At 40.8% G+C, this 14,670-nt stretch overlaps 1 protein-coding gene and 1 long non-coding RNA gene across 2 annotated transcripts; both read right to left on the reverse strand.

The window, feature by feature from the left end:
• Window positions 1-463: 463 nt before the first annotated feature.
• Window positions 464-3,436, reverse strand: LOC135499161 (uncharacterized). The gene is made up of 3 exons (XR_010449271.1): window positions 3,377-3,436; window positions 2,625-2,725; window positions 464-731 (listed from the first exon to the last, which is right to left on the reverse strand). It is a non-coding gene; the product is annotated as an uncharacterized LOC135499161 (long non-coding RNA).
• A 50-nt stretch (window positions 3,437-3,486) lies between these two features.
• Window positions 3,487-14,218, reverse strand: LOC135499228 (uncharacterized). The gene is made up of 9 exons (XM_064789889.1): window positions 14,100-14,218; window positions 13,523-13,609; window positions 11,643-11,701; window positions 10,981-11,404; window positions 10,567-10,671; window positions 9,817-9,882; window positions 9,363-9,446; window positions 5,178-5,267; window positions 3,487-3,531 (listed from the first exon to the last, which is right to left on the reverse strand). Exons 5-9 carry the CDS (start codon window positions 10,582-10,584, stop codon window positions 3,487-3,489), a joined length of 303 nt encoding a protein of 100 aa, XP_064645959.1. The 5' UTR covers window positions 10,585-10,671; window positions 10,981-11,404; window positions 11,643-11,701; window positions 13,523-13,609; window positions 14,100-14,218.
• Window positions 14,219-14,670: the final 452 nt, after the last annotated feature.

Here is a 14,670-nt window from a genome sequence, read left to right on the forward strand (position 1 = left end):
CAAAGTTTGAAAGAACTAAGCCAAATCTCTGTGGTGATCCCATCCCATAGGTATACTTTATACCCAACCTCAACTGGGTAAGCGTCCTCATCTTTGAATAGAAAAGTTACACTCTGGCAACACTGACAATCAAGTCTTTCAAGTTGGCAGGAGTTGGTCTAACCCTACAGTTGACTTGTATGGTGTCAAAATTGTAATGCACCTGGAAACATGCTTCATTTCCTTCAACAATTCTGGTTCTTCCAGAATATTCCTGAGAAAACTCTCGTCATTCTCAGGTACATACCTTAAAAAAACTCGATGTACATGGTGTCAGGCACCTGCAGTTGAAATAACGTGGCACTTAGAGAGTCTTAAAAAATCGAAGGGGAAAAGTATCCCATCAAGACTACAGCATGAGAAATATTTCTGCCTAAAAGGAACATTTTATCTCTCCCACACCATTCATTCATGGTTCATAATGGGAACCTTTTCATTTCTCCTTATAAAAAACTCCGAAAAAACTTTCCGAAAAAAAATTGTAAACATCTCTCTGGTGACACCATCTAGATCTTCAGCTACCTCCTCTCCCACTATCACCACTACAATACGATGAAAAACCAAGTCCCGATCCTTCCTGTGATAGTCCATGAGACTTAGAATTGAATCCCTGCGGACAAAGATCCTTCTCTCTTGTCCAGCTCCCATGAAAATCTTGAGCTCCATTGATCATTTTCGAAGATCAGCAAAATCTGAAAGAGTGAAAAAACAGATCTTGAATCACACAAGGTAAAACATTGGGTGGGATGAATAAGCCAGTAAATGCTTTTACTCCAAAAGTGCAAAATGGCTTAGCAAAAATATCAAGAAGTTGATCTGCCTATTCCAGGAAAGTAATCCAGACATGGGGATCACAAATTGGGAAATCCAGAATATCGAATATTTGCACGTTTAAAGAGGGGAATTCATGACACTGCGCCAGGCTAAATTAGTTGTGTCGTCACATTAATCCCTTTGTTTCGCAATAGCAACATCAGTCACGTCACTTCAAGACCCCAAAGCGATGCGGACATAACAATGTGAATGGACTATAATTAGTCTCCGGCTTTGAGCTGGAGACTTCTATATAAGTAGGGATTCTTCTCCCCAGAAAATTATTCCGGCACACTCTCGTCACAGGTGGACGTGGTGTATGCACGTACATGATGGAATGCACTGCAAATGGTAGCTAGATTCAACCTTGTCAGCGAACTGAACATACAGTCTGGGTTCCAGGGTCATGTCCCATATGAAAATACACAGAGGTATGCATGTGAAACGGCATAGAACAAACCTCACGGAACTCGCCGCTTACAGCAATATCAATAAAGGAAATTATTCTGAAAGTGTTCTTCCCCTTGCTTCCGATTGTCGCGTATTGTAATATTTCTGCGCCTAGGATTGAAATTCGATCAGCTCATATTTTGATACCGCTATTTGATCAGTTGTTTCGCCACAAATCAAAGCTGAAAATCATAGCCTAATACTGCTGGCCACCGTCAGATGGCAGGGTGTTGATACCCCGGGAATTCCTTGATCAACATCGTCCCCGGTGGAAGATGCGTTTGGAAATACACTGAGCAATATATGTAAAGAATTGAACGGCACAAGGATTCCGCGTGTGTTTCATACACGGCATTCACGTCGTTCATGTCATTCTTCTTCGCTATCTTCCAAGTTTCATGCAAATTTCTCACGTTCCTAATAATGGCACCCCCCCCCCCATCAAAGCCGGGGCTAATGGTACTTTGCGGAACGGAACGGAACAGACCTCGCCCTTAGGTCGTTTCCTAGAAGCCCTGAAACTTACCCAAAATATCAAAATCGGACCTTGTCTGAGATGCTATCATACCTTAGTACAGTTAGCTTTCCATATTAAAGCTTTTTGGTGGATTTCGTGCGATAATCTATACATGTTCCGTTCCGTTCCGCAAAGTACCAATATCCAGCAGGATAGTGGTACTTTGCGGAACAGAACGAAACATACATTATGGACGATCTGGTCCTACTATGGCAGCACAATAGGCTGAGGATGGAGTGACGGAGAATGAAAGGTAGTCGAACGCATTGTCACAGTGTTGTGTCATCACTTAAACGAGAAGAGGTGCGCTTCTGAGGAGTAATAATCGTGTTCCGTTCCGTTCCGCAAAGTACCAATATCCAGCGTTCCGCAAAGTACCAATATCCAGCAGGATATTGGTACTTTGCGGAACGGAACGGAACATGTATAGATTATCGCTCGAAATCCACCAAAAAGCTTTAATATGGAAAGCTAACAGTACTAAGGTATGATAGCATCTCAGACAAGGTCCGATTTTGATATTTTGGGTAAGTTTCAGGACTTCTAGGAAACGACCTAGGGGCGAGGTCTGTTCCGTTCCGTTCCGTTCCGCAAAGTACCATTAGCCCAAAGCCGGAGACTCCAGAGTCTGGCAAGACTCAACTGACAATTCTAGTTATTGTTGTTTTGTAGATGATAAACACAAAACCAACCCGTGTGTTTTAAGATTAATCAGATCACATGCTCCTGATGGTTTTTGGCCTAGAAAACCACTCAACTTGCGATGTGAATGGATCCCAAAAACAAGAAGGACCAGAGAACATACCAGTCATTGCCACACCTGGCATGTTTCTCATTCTCGGTTGGTTCATGTACACTATCAGCTGCCACCTCTTCTTCATCTGAGCTGTCATCTTCTTCCACATCCTAAAAAGACGCATGTTTTTGAAGTTATATGATTACAATACACACTGAATGTGATCCGAAATAGAAATCGAAATCCCCAAATTCACCCTAAGGTAAGTAATCTACATCGATATGTATCTCGCTGTAACTGTGTTGCTTCATACTCATATACCAGGGGTCTCAAAGACCATCCACGCTCCAACACTCTTTTTTTGGTTAACTCACATGAATTCCATGATCTCAATTCTGACAAACACCAACTAGATCCCCATAAATCAATCAAAATGTTGCTTGAATCAGATTTTATTTCTATATCATGGTGACCTGCTGCATACAACATGTGCATGTATATATGAATTACTACTACAAAACAGATGAAACTGGATCTGCTCAAGTTAATCATCAAAAACTCTGAACGAAATGAATGGTTAGCCATTTAATCTCAAGCTATTCACCAGGACGTTTGCACTCATATAAGTTATGCATGTCTATTTGTACACATAAAAAATTTATGTTTAAACATCTGTTAGTTTGAAATCTTAACTATTGTTAGTTTGAAATTTAAAAAGATGTTTTTTCACAGTACATTTGTCAAGGTTGGGTATATGCTAGATGTACATTCAGAAATAGCACTATGGACTGGAGTTCAGATATTTCTTACTCTCAACTTACCACATCATCGACTGCAACATCCTTCACCATCAATGACGTATTAGAGGATATACTGACATCAGTAAGGCTATCTTCAAAACTTGGAAGTTCTTTCCCAGCAAGAAATAACTTCACAGCAGGTGATGAGCTGGATCCTTCAACAAAATAAACAGGAGCTGAAATCAAGATTGAAAGTAAATTCAGTTGATAACTGCATGAATATGTCTGGCATTCATTGTTGTCATTGAAAAGATGAAAAGAATAATACTTTTTGAGGTATTACTTTGAACTTCTTCAGCCAGCCAGTTTCCGAAAAAATGCAATGTGACCCAAGTATTAGCAGGGTGAATGATACAGGTAGTGATAGAGACATTTTCACTTACCAATACATGTACATCATTAGTGACGGAACCGTCGTCTCAATGGCCGATTACTACGAAATGAAATCAATATCCCTTCTTCAGGTTCATTTACCAACGTCCTTGAGCTTTCGTAACTGAACCTATAGGAGATAGCTGGGACTTAGTAAGCAAGCAAAATGATTTATCAACACAGTCGAACTTTTGCAAATCTAACTATATCATTTTCTCTTTGGAAAAAGACAACCATAAAGATTTGTCTGTCTATCATTACGGCTAATGGTACTTTGCGGAACGGAACGGAACGGAACAGACCTCGCCCCTAGGTCGTTTCCTAGAAGCCCTGAAACTTACCCAAAATATCAAAATCGGACCTTGTCTGAGATGCTATCATACCTTAGTACTGTTAGCTTTCCATATTAAAGCTTTTTGGTGGATTTCGTGCGATAATCTATACACGTTCCGTTCCGTTCCGCAATGTACCATTATCCTGCTGGATATTGGTACTTTGCGGAACGGAACGGAACACGATTATTACTCCTCAGAAGCGCACCTCTTCTCGTTTAAGTGTGTTATGTTTCTAAACTGCTGAAGTCCGCTCTGAAGCTGCCTGGCAGGTCAAGTAACTTACACATTATCCTCACAGGTGGCAGCACGTGCCGATAATAAAGTTGGCCCATTCATAGGCAAAAATCACAAAAAACAGCATATTCGGCCGATAAAAATTTGGTTTCGAGATATAGCGGATCGTCTTCGGGACATCCAATACCCATGAATAACCCTCAACATGGCCAATTCCTTCAGTGGTTTCAGAGGAGATAGACCAAAATACTCTCCAGACGTCACCAGTAATACAGATGTTCCGTTCCGTTCCGCAAAGTACCAATATCCAGCAGGATAGTGGTACTTTGCGGAACCCAGCAGGATAGTGGTACTTTGCGGAACAGAACGAAACATACATATGAACGATCTGGTCCTACTATGGCAGCACAATAGGCTGAGGATGGAGTGACGGAGAATGAAAGGTAGTCGAACGCATTGTCACAGTGTTGTGTCATCACTTAAACGAGAAGAGGTGCGCTTCTAACGGAACGGAACATGTATAGATTATCGCTCAAAATCCACCAAAAAGCTTTAATATGGAAAGCTAACTGTACTAAGGTATGATAGCATCTCAGACAAGGTCCGATTTTGATATTTTGGGTAAGTTTCAGGGCTTCTAGGAAACGACCTAGGGGCGAGGTCTGTTCCGTTCCGTTCCGTTCCGCAAAGTACCATTAGCCATCATTACTGACTACTGTAAGTGTAATGGCACAAAGTTTGACCACTGAAGCCTCTAAATACTTCCGATACTAAGGCTGAACACAATTTGTTAGGCGAAAACTGGTGTCAAGCAGATATCTCATCAGTTGGCAAACAATGGATACATTGCCTTGCTTTCAAAAAGAATGAAAATCATGTACCTCTTTCCTCTCTTCTTGAGCAGCTGCTCTCCTCCTCCTTTGTGTTCGAGCCATCCTCATATTCAACTGCGCTTGTCTTCTATCTGATTCCTAAAATATATTATAAATTGTTCTGTAACGTAAGCAATTAAATGTCGAGTAGTATAGTCCCAAATATGTACACGGTGGATCAAAAATGAAAATGAAATGGCCAGGGGCCATTGTGCGCACCGTATAGATATTCGGTGGTTTGGAATTCATCCTGGTTAAGAAATATTCTACATGTATAGTATATAGGTCAAACCAAAGTTGGTATGACATGTGATGTATCGTTGCTTGGAGTACCTACCATAAAATTATCATTGAAAACAAGTCACTAATAAGCGAGATAATGCACTTTTTACCTTTTTCAGTTTTGGCCTCCTGGTGGCCAAGTCGAGAATTAGATCAGATTGAAATTCGGTGTCTGCGGTTATATGATAAAGGGAGTCATGTGCACCAAATTTCAAGTTCATAGCTTTATTGGTTAAGAAACATGCCATAGTTGCACTCAAATGACCAATTTACGCCATTTGACCTCTGTGACCTTGAAAATTAGGTCAAATCAAACACCTGTATGATATGTGATGTACCCGTGCTAGGAGAACCAACCAAGCAAAATTTTATCGAAAACTAGTCACTCATAAGAGAGAAATCACACTTTTTAGGTTTTCACTTCTGGCCCCCTGGTGGCCAAGTCAAGAATCAGATCGAACAGAAATTCGTTGTCAGAGGGAACATGACATAGGGAGTCATGTGTACCAAATTTCAAATTCATAGCTTTCTTGGTTAAGAAACATGCCATAGTTACACTCCAATGGCCAATTCACACCGTTTGACCTGTGTGACCTTGAAAATAAGATCAGACCGAAATTCCTTGTCAGAGGTTACATGATGTAGGGAGTCATGTGTACCAAATTTCAAGTTCATAGCTTTATCGGTTAAGAAACGTGCCATAGTTACACTTAAACGGACAATTTACGCCACTTGACCTCTGCGACCTTAAAAATTAAGTCAAATCAAAAATGAAACGGCCAGGGGCCATTGTGCTCACCGTATACATCTTTTAGTAGGCAGGATCATGCTTAGTTTAGAGGTGAATATGGTGAACACAATCAGGCATGAAGACTTTTTTTAGATGTGTATTGATGTCAAGTAATAAGACAGGGCAGTATATATAAGTTTATGATCCAACCAATAATTGTCTATGACATCAACAAGATCAATATCGTGTGATTGCTAAGAGTCCCTGCAATAAAAAATTCATCGAAAAAAAGTCATTAATAAGCGAGATATTGCATGTCCTACTTTTTCAGTTTTGACTCCCTGGTGGCCAAATCAAGAATCAGATCAGGCCAAAATTCGGTGTCAGAGATTATCTGATGTAGGGGGTTACATGTACCAACTTTCAAGTTCATAGCTTCAGCAGTTAAGAAACGTGCCATAGTTACACTCTAATGGCCAATTTACGCCATTTGACCTCTGTGACCTAGAAAAGGAGGTCAAATCCAAAAATCGTAGGACATGTGGTGTATCCTTGCTAGAAGTCCCTGCCATAAAAATTTTATCGAAAACAATTCACTCAAATAAGCAAGATATTGAACTTCTTCCTTTTTCCATTATGGCCCCCTGGTGGCCGAATAAAGAATCAGATCAGGCCAAAATTCGGCATCAAAGGTTATCTGATGTAGGGGGTTATATGCACCAAGTTTCAAGTTCATAGCTTTACTGGTTAAGAAACGTGCCATAGTTTACACTCTAACGGCCAATTTACGCCATATGACCTCTGTGACCTTGAAAAGTAGGTCAAATTGAAAACCCGTAAGACACGTGATGTATTCTTCCTAAGAGTACCTACCATAAAAATTTTATCGAAAACAAGTCACTTATAAGCGAGATATCACACTTTTTAGATATCCACTTTTGGCCCCCTGGTGGCAAAGTTGAGAATCAGATCAAACTGAAATTCAGCACCAGAGGCTATGTGATATAGGGGGTTATATGTACCAAGTTTCAAGTTCATAGCTTTAGTGGTTAAGAAACGTGCCATAGTTTACACTCTAACGGCCAATTTACGCCATATGACCTCTGTGACCTTGAAAAGTAGGTCAAATTGAAAACCCGTAAGATATGTGATGTATTCTTCCTAAGAGTACCTACCATAAAAATTTTATCGAAAACAAGTCACTTATAAGCGAGATATCACACTTTTTAGATATCCACTTTTGGCCCCCTGGTGGCAAAGTGGAGAATCAGATCAAACCAAAATTCAGCACCAGAGGCTATGTGATATAGGGGGTTATATGTACCAAGTTTCAAGTTCATAGCTTTAGTGGTTAAGAAACGTGCCATAGTTTACACTCTAATGGCCAATTTACGCCATATGACCTCTGTGACCTTGAAAACAAGGTCAAATTAAAAACCCGTATAATATAAAATGTATATTTGCTATGAGTACCTACAACAAAAGTTTTATCGAAAACAAGTCACTAATAAGCGAGATATCACACTTTTTAGATATCGACATTTGGCCCCCTGGTGGCCAAACAGAGAATTAGATCGGACCGAAAATCAGTGTCAGAGGTCAGCTGACCTAGGGCATTCTGTGTACAAAGTTTCAAGTTCATAGCCCTAGCAGTTAAGAAACGTGCCACTGTTAGGATACGACGACGACGACGACGACGACGACGACGACGACGACGACGACGACGACGACGACGGACACAGCGCTATCGTATAGACTCCCCTTACGGTGAGCCAACCAGGATGATATGTGATGAACCCTTACTAGGGGAACCTACCATAATAATTTTATCAAATATGAGTCACTAAGAGAGATATCACACTTTTTAGGTTTCCACTTCTGGCCCCCTGGTGACCAAGTCAAGAATCTGATCCGACCGAAATTCATTGTCAGAGGTCACCTAACCTGGGGGTCCTGTGTACAAAGTTTCAAGTTCATTGCTCTAGCGGTTACGAAACGTGCCACTGTTTTTTAAACAGGATACAGACAACGAAGACGGACACTGCAATGTTGTATAGACTCCCCTACAGTGAGCCAAAAAGGTAATCTTAAAATAAACAGCTTTTATATGATAAGTAAATGCCATTGATATTTCATTACATGTATTGTAAAGGAGGAGCAAGGCCCTTTCCATTGATGTCTTCCATGGATGACTGCACATCATTGTCTTGAAAATGACTTGCAGAAATCTAATTTTTCGAAATCGCCTAGGTTTGAGCAGGTTTGAGACATGAACTTCCAAACAAATGACATCTCTCAATGCTTGATTGATCAGCCACAATGACTGTGGGCCCTCAGTCATATGGTTTTGTCATCATGTGTTTAATCTCCTTGGTTGCTGTGGTGATCATTGCCTAGGGACATTCCGAAAAACAGAAAGTACAAGATGGTTCAGTTGACAATCGAGCAGCACGTATTCATGGTGGAAACGTTCCTTCAAACATGAAGTTTGGAGGCAACATGAGCAGCCTTCGGAGAAAACTTTTCGGATAGACAAACCGCCAAAAAAAGGCTATCTGGGCCAACGACAAAAAGGACTGTGAACACGGTATGAGCGGAAACCGTAGCAAGGGTAATTCCGGAAGACCATGGATACCCCAGCATAACATAACATGAAAAGATTGGAACTGCAGTTATCCGTGGGTACATGGGTGATATGAATATGAAGACATCAATGGAAAGGGCCTGGCTCCTTCTTTATCTTACTTGTAAGATTCATGCCATTAATAATTATCACATAAAAAGCTTTTTGTTTCAGGATTACCTTTTTATTGATCCACCCTGTAGTGCAAGAAGGGGTAGGCACATCCGTTTCCACGGAGATTTAAAGCTGCTTTTCTCGCCAAGGCATGGGCACCTTCCATCCACACTCTTATTAGCAGGATGATACCTGAATTTTAGAGCATTTCAGGGTTCTTGTGGGTGCCAATGGTGCACTTAAGTAAAGGTTGTTGCAACAGAAGATGGCTTTTTAAAGCAATTCCATGGGCTTTTGCTGGACAAGCTACTGAAAATGAGGGCTTTTGACTACAATCGTAGACCTGCCGTGGAGACAGTTATAAGCATCCTTGGCTTGCCAAAACCGGGATAGGCATGTACAGCCCGAGATTGGTTGTGTGGCCACCCCGAGAGTGCATGCTTACCCTTCCTTGATCAGAAGCGAGGCTCTGCAAAAATTCCAAATCTTGAACTGCAAGCAGATTCCTCAAATTACTGTCGGGCAGCGGCTGAAATGAAATGCGTTAATCAAGAAGTTAGTAAAGCAATATAGGGTACATCTTCATTCAACTATTTCAACAAGTGTACCACAGAGTGACAGCGTACTAGGAAACAATCTATGAGCAAGGCAAATTGACTGGTAATTTAAAGTTGCCTGGTGGAGTTGTAGAGGCAATACACGTTATCCATTTCTTTCACTTGAGACTGCAACGTGATCATTAAACTGATGCAGTGATATGACTTTGTGCTTTATTTCTATAACCAAAATAGCTTTTCAGATCGGAGACAAAAATCAAAGGGCACCTACCACTCCCACAGAAAATGTGCTTGCCAACATTATGTACAAGGGGATATGTCCGACATGCACAAAAGGCCTACCTCATTATTCAGGATAACGGCATCCTCGTGATCATCTTTACTCTCATCAGACATAGACATTGGCCCCTAAAGCAAAGACAGATAAAATGAAAAGATAGCATATGACAGCCCTGTGTGATAGCCTGGTGGTCAACACTGCTGGTTATCCCGCAATAGGGCCCAGGTTTGATTCTGGGAAGAACACAGGATTGATCCTTCAAAAAGACTTAAAACAAAGGTTCCTTGTATCTGTTGTATATACCTGAAAGACCCCACCAAGTGACAAACATGAACAGCCTGCGTGGACTCCACCTTGAGCTCTAGCCAAAGTCCGAGTCACGCCACCGCACATTCTGCCTTGGAGCGGGATTACTCCCTGGAGAAAAATCACCTCCAAGTGCTCAATGCCGAATCAATGTTAAATTCCATTCGTCTTGAAGAATGATCAACCTCTGGATGAAAGCACTGTTCCTTTAATTTGAACTGCCTTTTAAAAAGGCCTCGAGCAGAATGAAGCTAACCATGTTGAAGTGGGCAATTGGTCCAGCACTGAACTCGAATTGTAACTACATATAAATAATGTTGAAGGTTTGTAAAGTGTCAAAAGTTATAATCTCTCATCATGAACAATGACGAAGACTTGCTTGTGTCAGAATGAATACCTTTGTTGTCCTTCAAAACTTAACTTAGAGCACAGAAGTCATCAACTGTGACGAACGTCGGGCATGACTAAGAATACCAATGCAGAAAAAAACAGGGTCGAATACTTACACTCACACTCACACTCATAGTGGATGCATTCGATGCATGCAGCACTTCAGTAGCAGTGGCGGTTGGTGAACTCGGCTGCAGTCCAGGGATATTTTGAGTGGTAGGCTGGAAACATGTAGAAGTTTAGTCAGTCCCAAGGGTGTGATTATAATTTTGATATAATTGAGGTTCTACTGTACTTGCAATGAGCCTGTTTAATGTTCTTGTCCCTATGAAAACTACTCACTAACATCAAACTAAAACACACAACTGCTTTACTATAAAACAAAGTGAAGTGCAACATCGAAGTCCATCATTGTAGATGGTCGATGAGTACATGGCAACGTGGATCCTACAGGAGAAGCTCAGCCGCATGTTTGTTGCTTCTGCCTAACAAGCGGACAGAAGGTTATAGAAATACTAGTATTCACTTACAAGTCGACTGCGAGAGACTGCTGGTGTTGATGATCCAAGTTGACTACCAGAGGCTGCTGGTGTTGATAACCCAAGGCCAAGTTGACTGCCAGAGGCTGCTGGTGTTGATGACCCATGTTGACTGCCAGAGGCTGCTGGTGTTGATGACCCATGTTGACTACCAGCGGCTGCTGGTGTTGATAACCCAAGGCCAAGTTGACTGCCAGAGGCTGCTGGTGTTGATGACCCATGTTGACTACCAGAGGCTGCTGGTGCGATGACCCAAGTCGACTACCAGAGGCTGCTGTCGTTGATGACCTATGATGACTACCAGAGGCTGCTGGTGTTGATAACCCAAGGCCAAGTTGACTGCCAGAGGCTGCTGGTGCGATGACCCAAGTCGACTACCAGAGGCTGCTGGTATTGATGACCGAGGTCGAAATAACTGAAAAAAACAATGAAATACAATTAATGCCAAGATTAATCCCACAAGCAGTTTAAAAAAAGTGGCCATGAAAGTAAAGATACTGGTAATTGTACATGGAGAACTTTTGGTTAAGTCAAGTGCATGGCAATGTGGATTTCAACTCGGGTCTAGTGCCATAATATAAGCTGAAGTTGATTGTTGCCTCTGTCTGACAAGTTGACTGACAGTTCCAGGTCTGATGAGAACAAATACTTACTTACAGACCACTACCAGATGCGCTGCTGGTGTTCAGGACCTAGACTGTGAGTGTGATGACTGAAATCAGAAAATTTAGCGAAAAATTAACCACAATTATTTGAGGGATGAGAAGTCTCGAGCCAGGTCATCAGCCCTGAAAGTTTTGGCATCAAAGTAGGGCCTACAACCCTTTTCCCACAGGTCACAAATCAGGGGAATATTGCTTAAGTTTCCAGCCAGCCAGCCTGTTAAATTTTTTTAGCATAGTTTCTGCATTCAGAGACAAGACCACTAATGAATATTCATAGGTTGGAGGGTCGAGGCCTATCAATTAGACGAGTGCATGTTTTTAACTCTCAAGTACATATTTGGAGAGGTATTGAAAAAATATTTGCTGTGGCAAGTCTACAGATATAAAGAAATTATTTGATGAAAAAATTAATTTCGAATTTTGCTAATTGGGTAATAGGGGGCGGGTTTTGAGTTTTTTCTGCCAGTTGGCTGGAAAGAGTGGAAATATCAAAGTCTGTCTAATTTGTTGATTATCAAAAAATTTCCGTGGTCAACTACCAGTTTATTTTTCACCATTTACTTGCCCGACTGTCCATAATCTAAATTTCAGATTCACAACCCCACGCAGTATTTGATGCGTCGCGGTCAAACATTGACAATTTAACTGCTAAAAGGCTTAAAAACTCAATTGTGGTCTTGTCTCCATTTACACTACATTTTGGGTCAATTTAGTGAAAAATTTGAATGTGCTCAAATCACTCTAATTCATTTAGAATATTGTATTGCTGATGATTTAAGGTCAAAACAAGCTAAAATAATGAGAAAAAAACTTAATTTGACCAAAATATGAGTCAACCTCGCCCCGATCTAAGTTCGGTTTCATTTTTACAAGTCTTGTTGTGTTGCCATTCATTTTGTAATTTCTTTGACACTACTTCGGCCTTGATTCTGAAAGTTGTGCCCTAAGCAGCAAAGATATTCCTAAATCACATCCCAAATTTTCAGCTCCACAGCTTGCTCATTCTGGCCAGGGCTGGTCTTTGAATTTGGTGCTGTTGGCTGCAAAATCATGACTTTTTGTCGATTTTGTCCTCTTTCGTCGCTTTTGGCACAGTTGTACCACTCTTTGAAATGTCTCTCATTTCTCCAAAAATGTCCAGATATCACTTTCCTTTGTTGGAGAGTTGTGGGATGTCATCTACATTAGTTTGAAAAAATTCTCAAAATGTTAACCCCTGAAATCTACCTTCATTGAGACAAGACCACTAATGAATATTCATAGGTTGGAGGGTCGCGGCCTATCAATTAGACGAGTGCATGTTTTTAACTCTCAAGTACATATTTGGAGAGGTATTAAAAAAATATTTGCTGTGGCAAGTCTACAGATATAAAGAAATTATTTGATGAAAAAATTAATTTCAAATTTTGCTAATTGGGTAATAGGGGGCGTGTTTTGAGTTTTTTCTGCCAGTTGGCTGAAAAGAGTGGAAATATCAAAGTCTGTCTAATTTGTCGATTATCAAAAAATTTCCGTGGTCAACTACCAGTTTATTTTTTTCACCATTTACTTGCCCGACTGTCCGGAATAACATAATCTAAATTTCAGATTCACAACCCCACGCAGTATTTGATGCGTCGCGGTCAAACATTGACAATTTAACTGCTAAAAGGCTTAAAAAATCAATTGTGGTCTTGTCTCTTCATCAGATGTTGACAAAATGTCTGCAAAGATGGCCGCATTTTAAGGAGCTTAGAAAGAAGTAAATAAAATTGCAATGATTTTTGCTGTGACAAGTCATGTTGTCATGGCATCAAAGAACACACGTTTCGTCGTTCAAGCTAAATGAATTGAACAGTACACCCCCACAAACATGAGGGAACAATTACCTCATTATTTCAATGTGGCAGTCTCAGTCATGGTCTGGCTATTGGCCTCGGTCTGGCTACTTGTACATGTACCTGCTGGGATGGAACCTAAAATTACAAAACAATTGTTAATACAGTGGAACCTCCCTTAGTGGACACCTCTCTATTAAGGACAACCTCTCTATTAAGGACACTATTTTTGGTCCCAAATTGGTAGTTTCTATTCAATTTGACCTCTCTAATCAGGACACCTCTCTATTAAGGATAGCACTTGCCAGTCCCGAAGGTGTCCTTAATAGAGAGGTTCTACTGTACATGCAGCGACCCTTATCATAAATAGCAATTATTTTCTACATTTCTACATTTTAACTTTAATTGATAACTTTTACGAACAATGGTGTACTAATTAGTGCTGGCATGCAAGATAAACATAAAAGTTGAGAAGACATAAGCTGGCTTTAAAAGATTGAACAACTGGTCCAGGTAGAAGAAAATATGGGGCAATGGATGCAGATGTTCTTGGTGGCCCGCTTCTTGCAGGATTCCTCTTTGGCTTCTTTTTTGGGGGTTGTAGGTGTGGCAAATAACAGTCACTCACACTCGCAATAGCCTTTTTCAGGTTACTCCCAAAATCACCTAGGTCAGAACTATCGGACACTGCAAAAAAGATCAGAAAATATTAAAGAGTTTTTTAACACAAAACCATTTGTGACCCACTAACAGCAAAACGAGTCGCACTTCACTTCGAGCTTGACAAGTTGAGAAAGACTGGTTGTTCATTTCACTATTGTCTGCCTTTTGTGAAATCTGAGTGTATCAATTTCTTGTATTAATAATATGTCCTGGTGTCATTTTAGGCTCATCTTCTGTGCGACATGCGACCCATTTTGCAGTGATGGGTCACGTATTGAGAATGGCAAGTTCATAGGCCTGTCTCTTTAGCCATTGTTAGCATCAATAGCAGTGACATCATTTATTCATTGCTGTGAAAACATTATTTGAGTAATGGTTCCTAACCCTCTGTGGTACATGCCATGCATCTGGAATCCCACACATGTCATCTCATATCGACATAGGCCTACTCTCTGTGACAACTGACATGCACTAAGGCATATCATGTCTATTGTCAGTAATGATGTTCTGTTGCGACTGCTGGTGGGCCTACATAA

The sequence above is a fragment of the Lineus longissimus genome, chromosome 14, assembly GCF_910592395.1.
Source record: "Lineus longissimus chromosome 14, tnLinLong1.2, whole genome shotgun sequence".
Lineage (NCBI taxonomy): Eukaryota > Metazoa > Nemertea > Pilidiophora > Heteronemertea > Lineidae > Lineus > Lineus longissimus.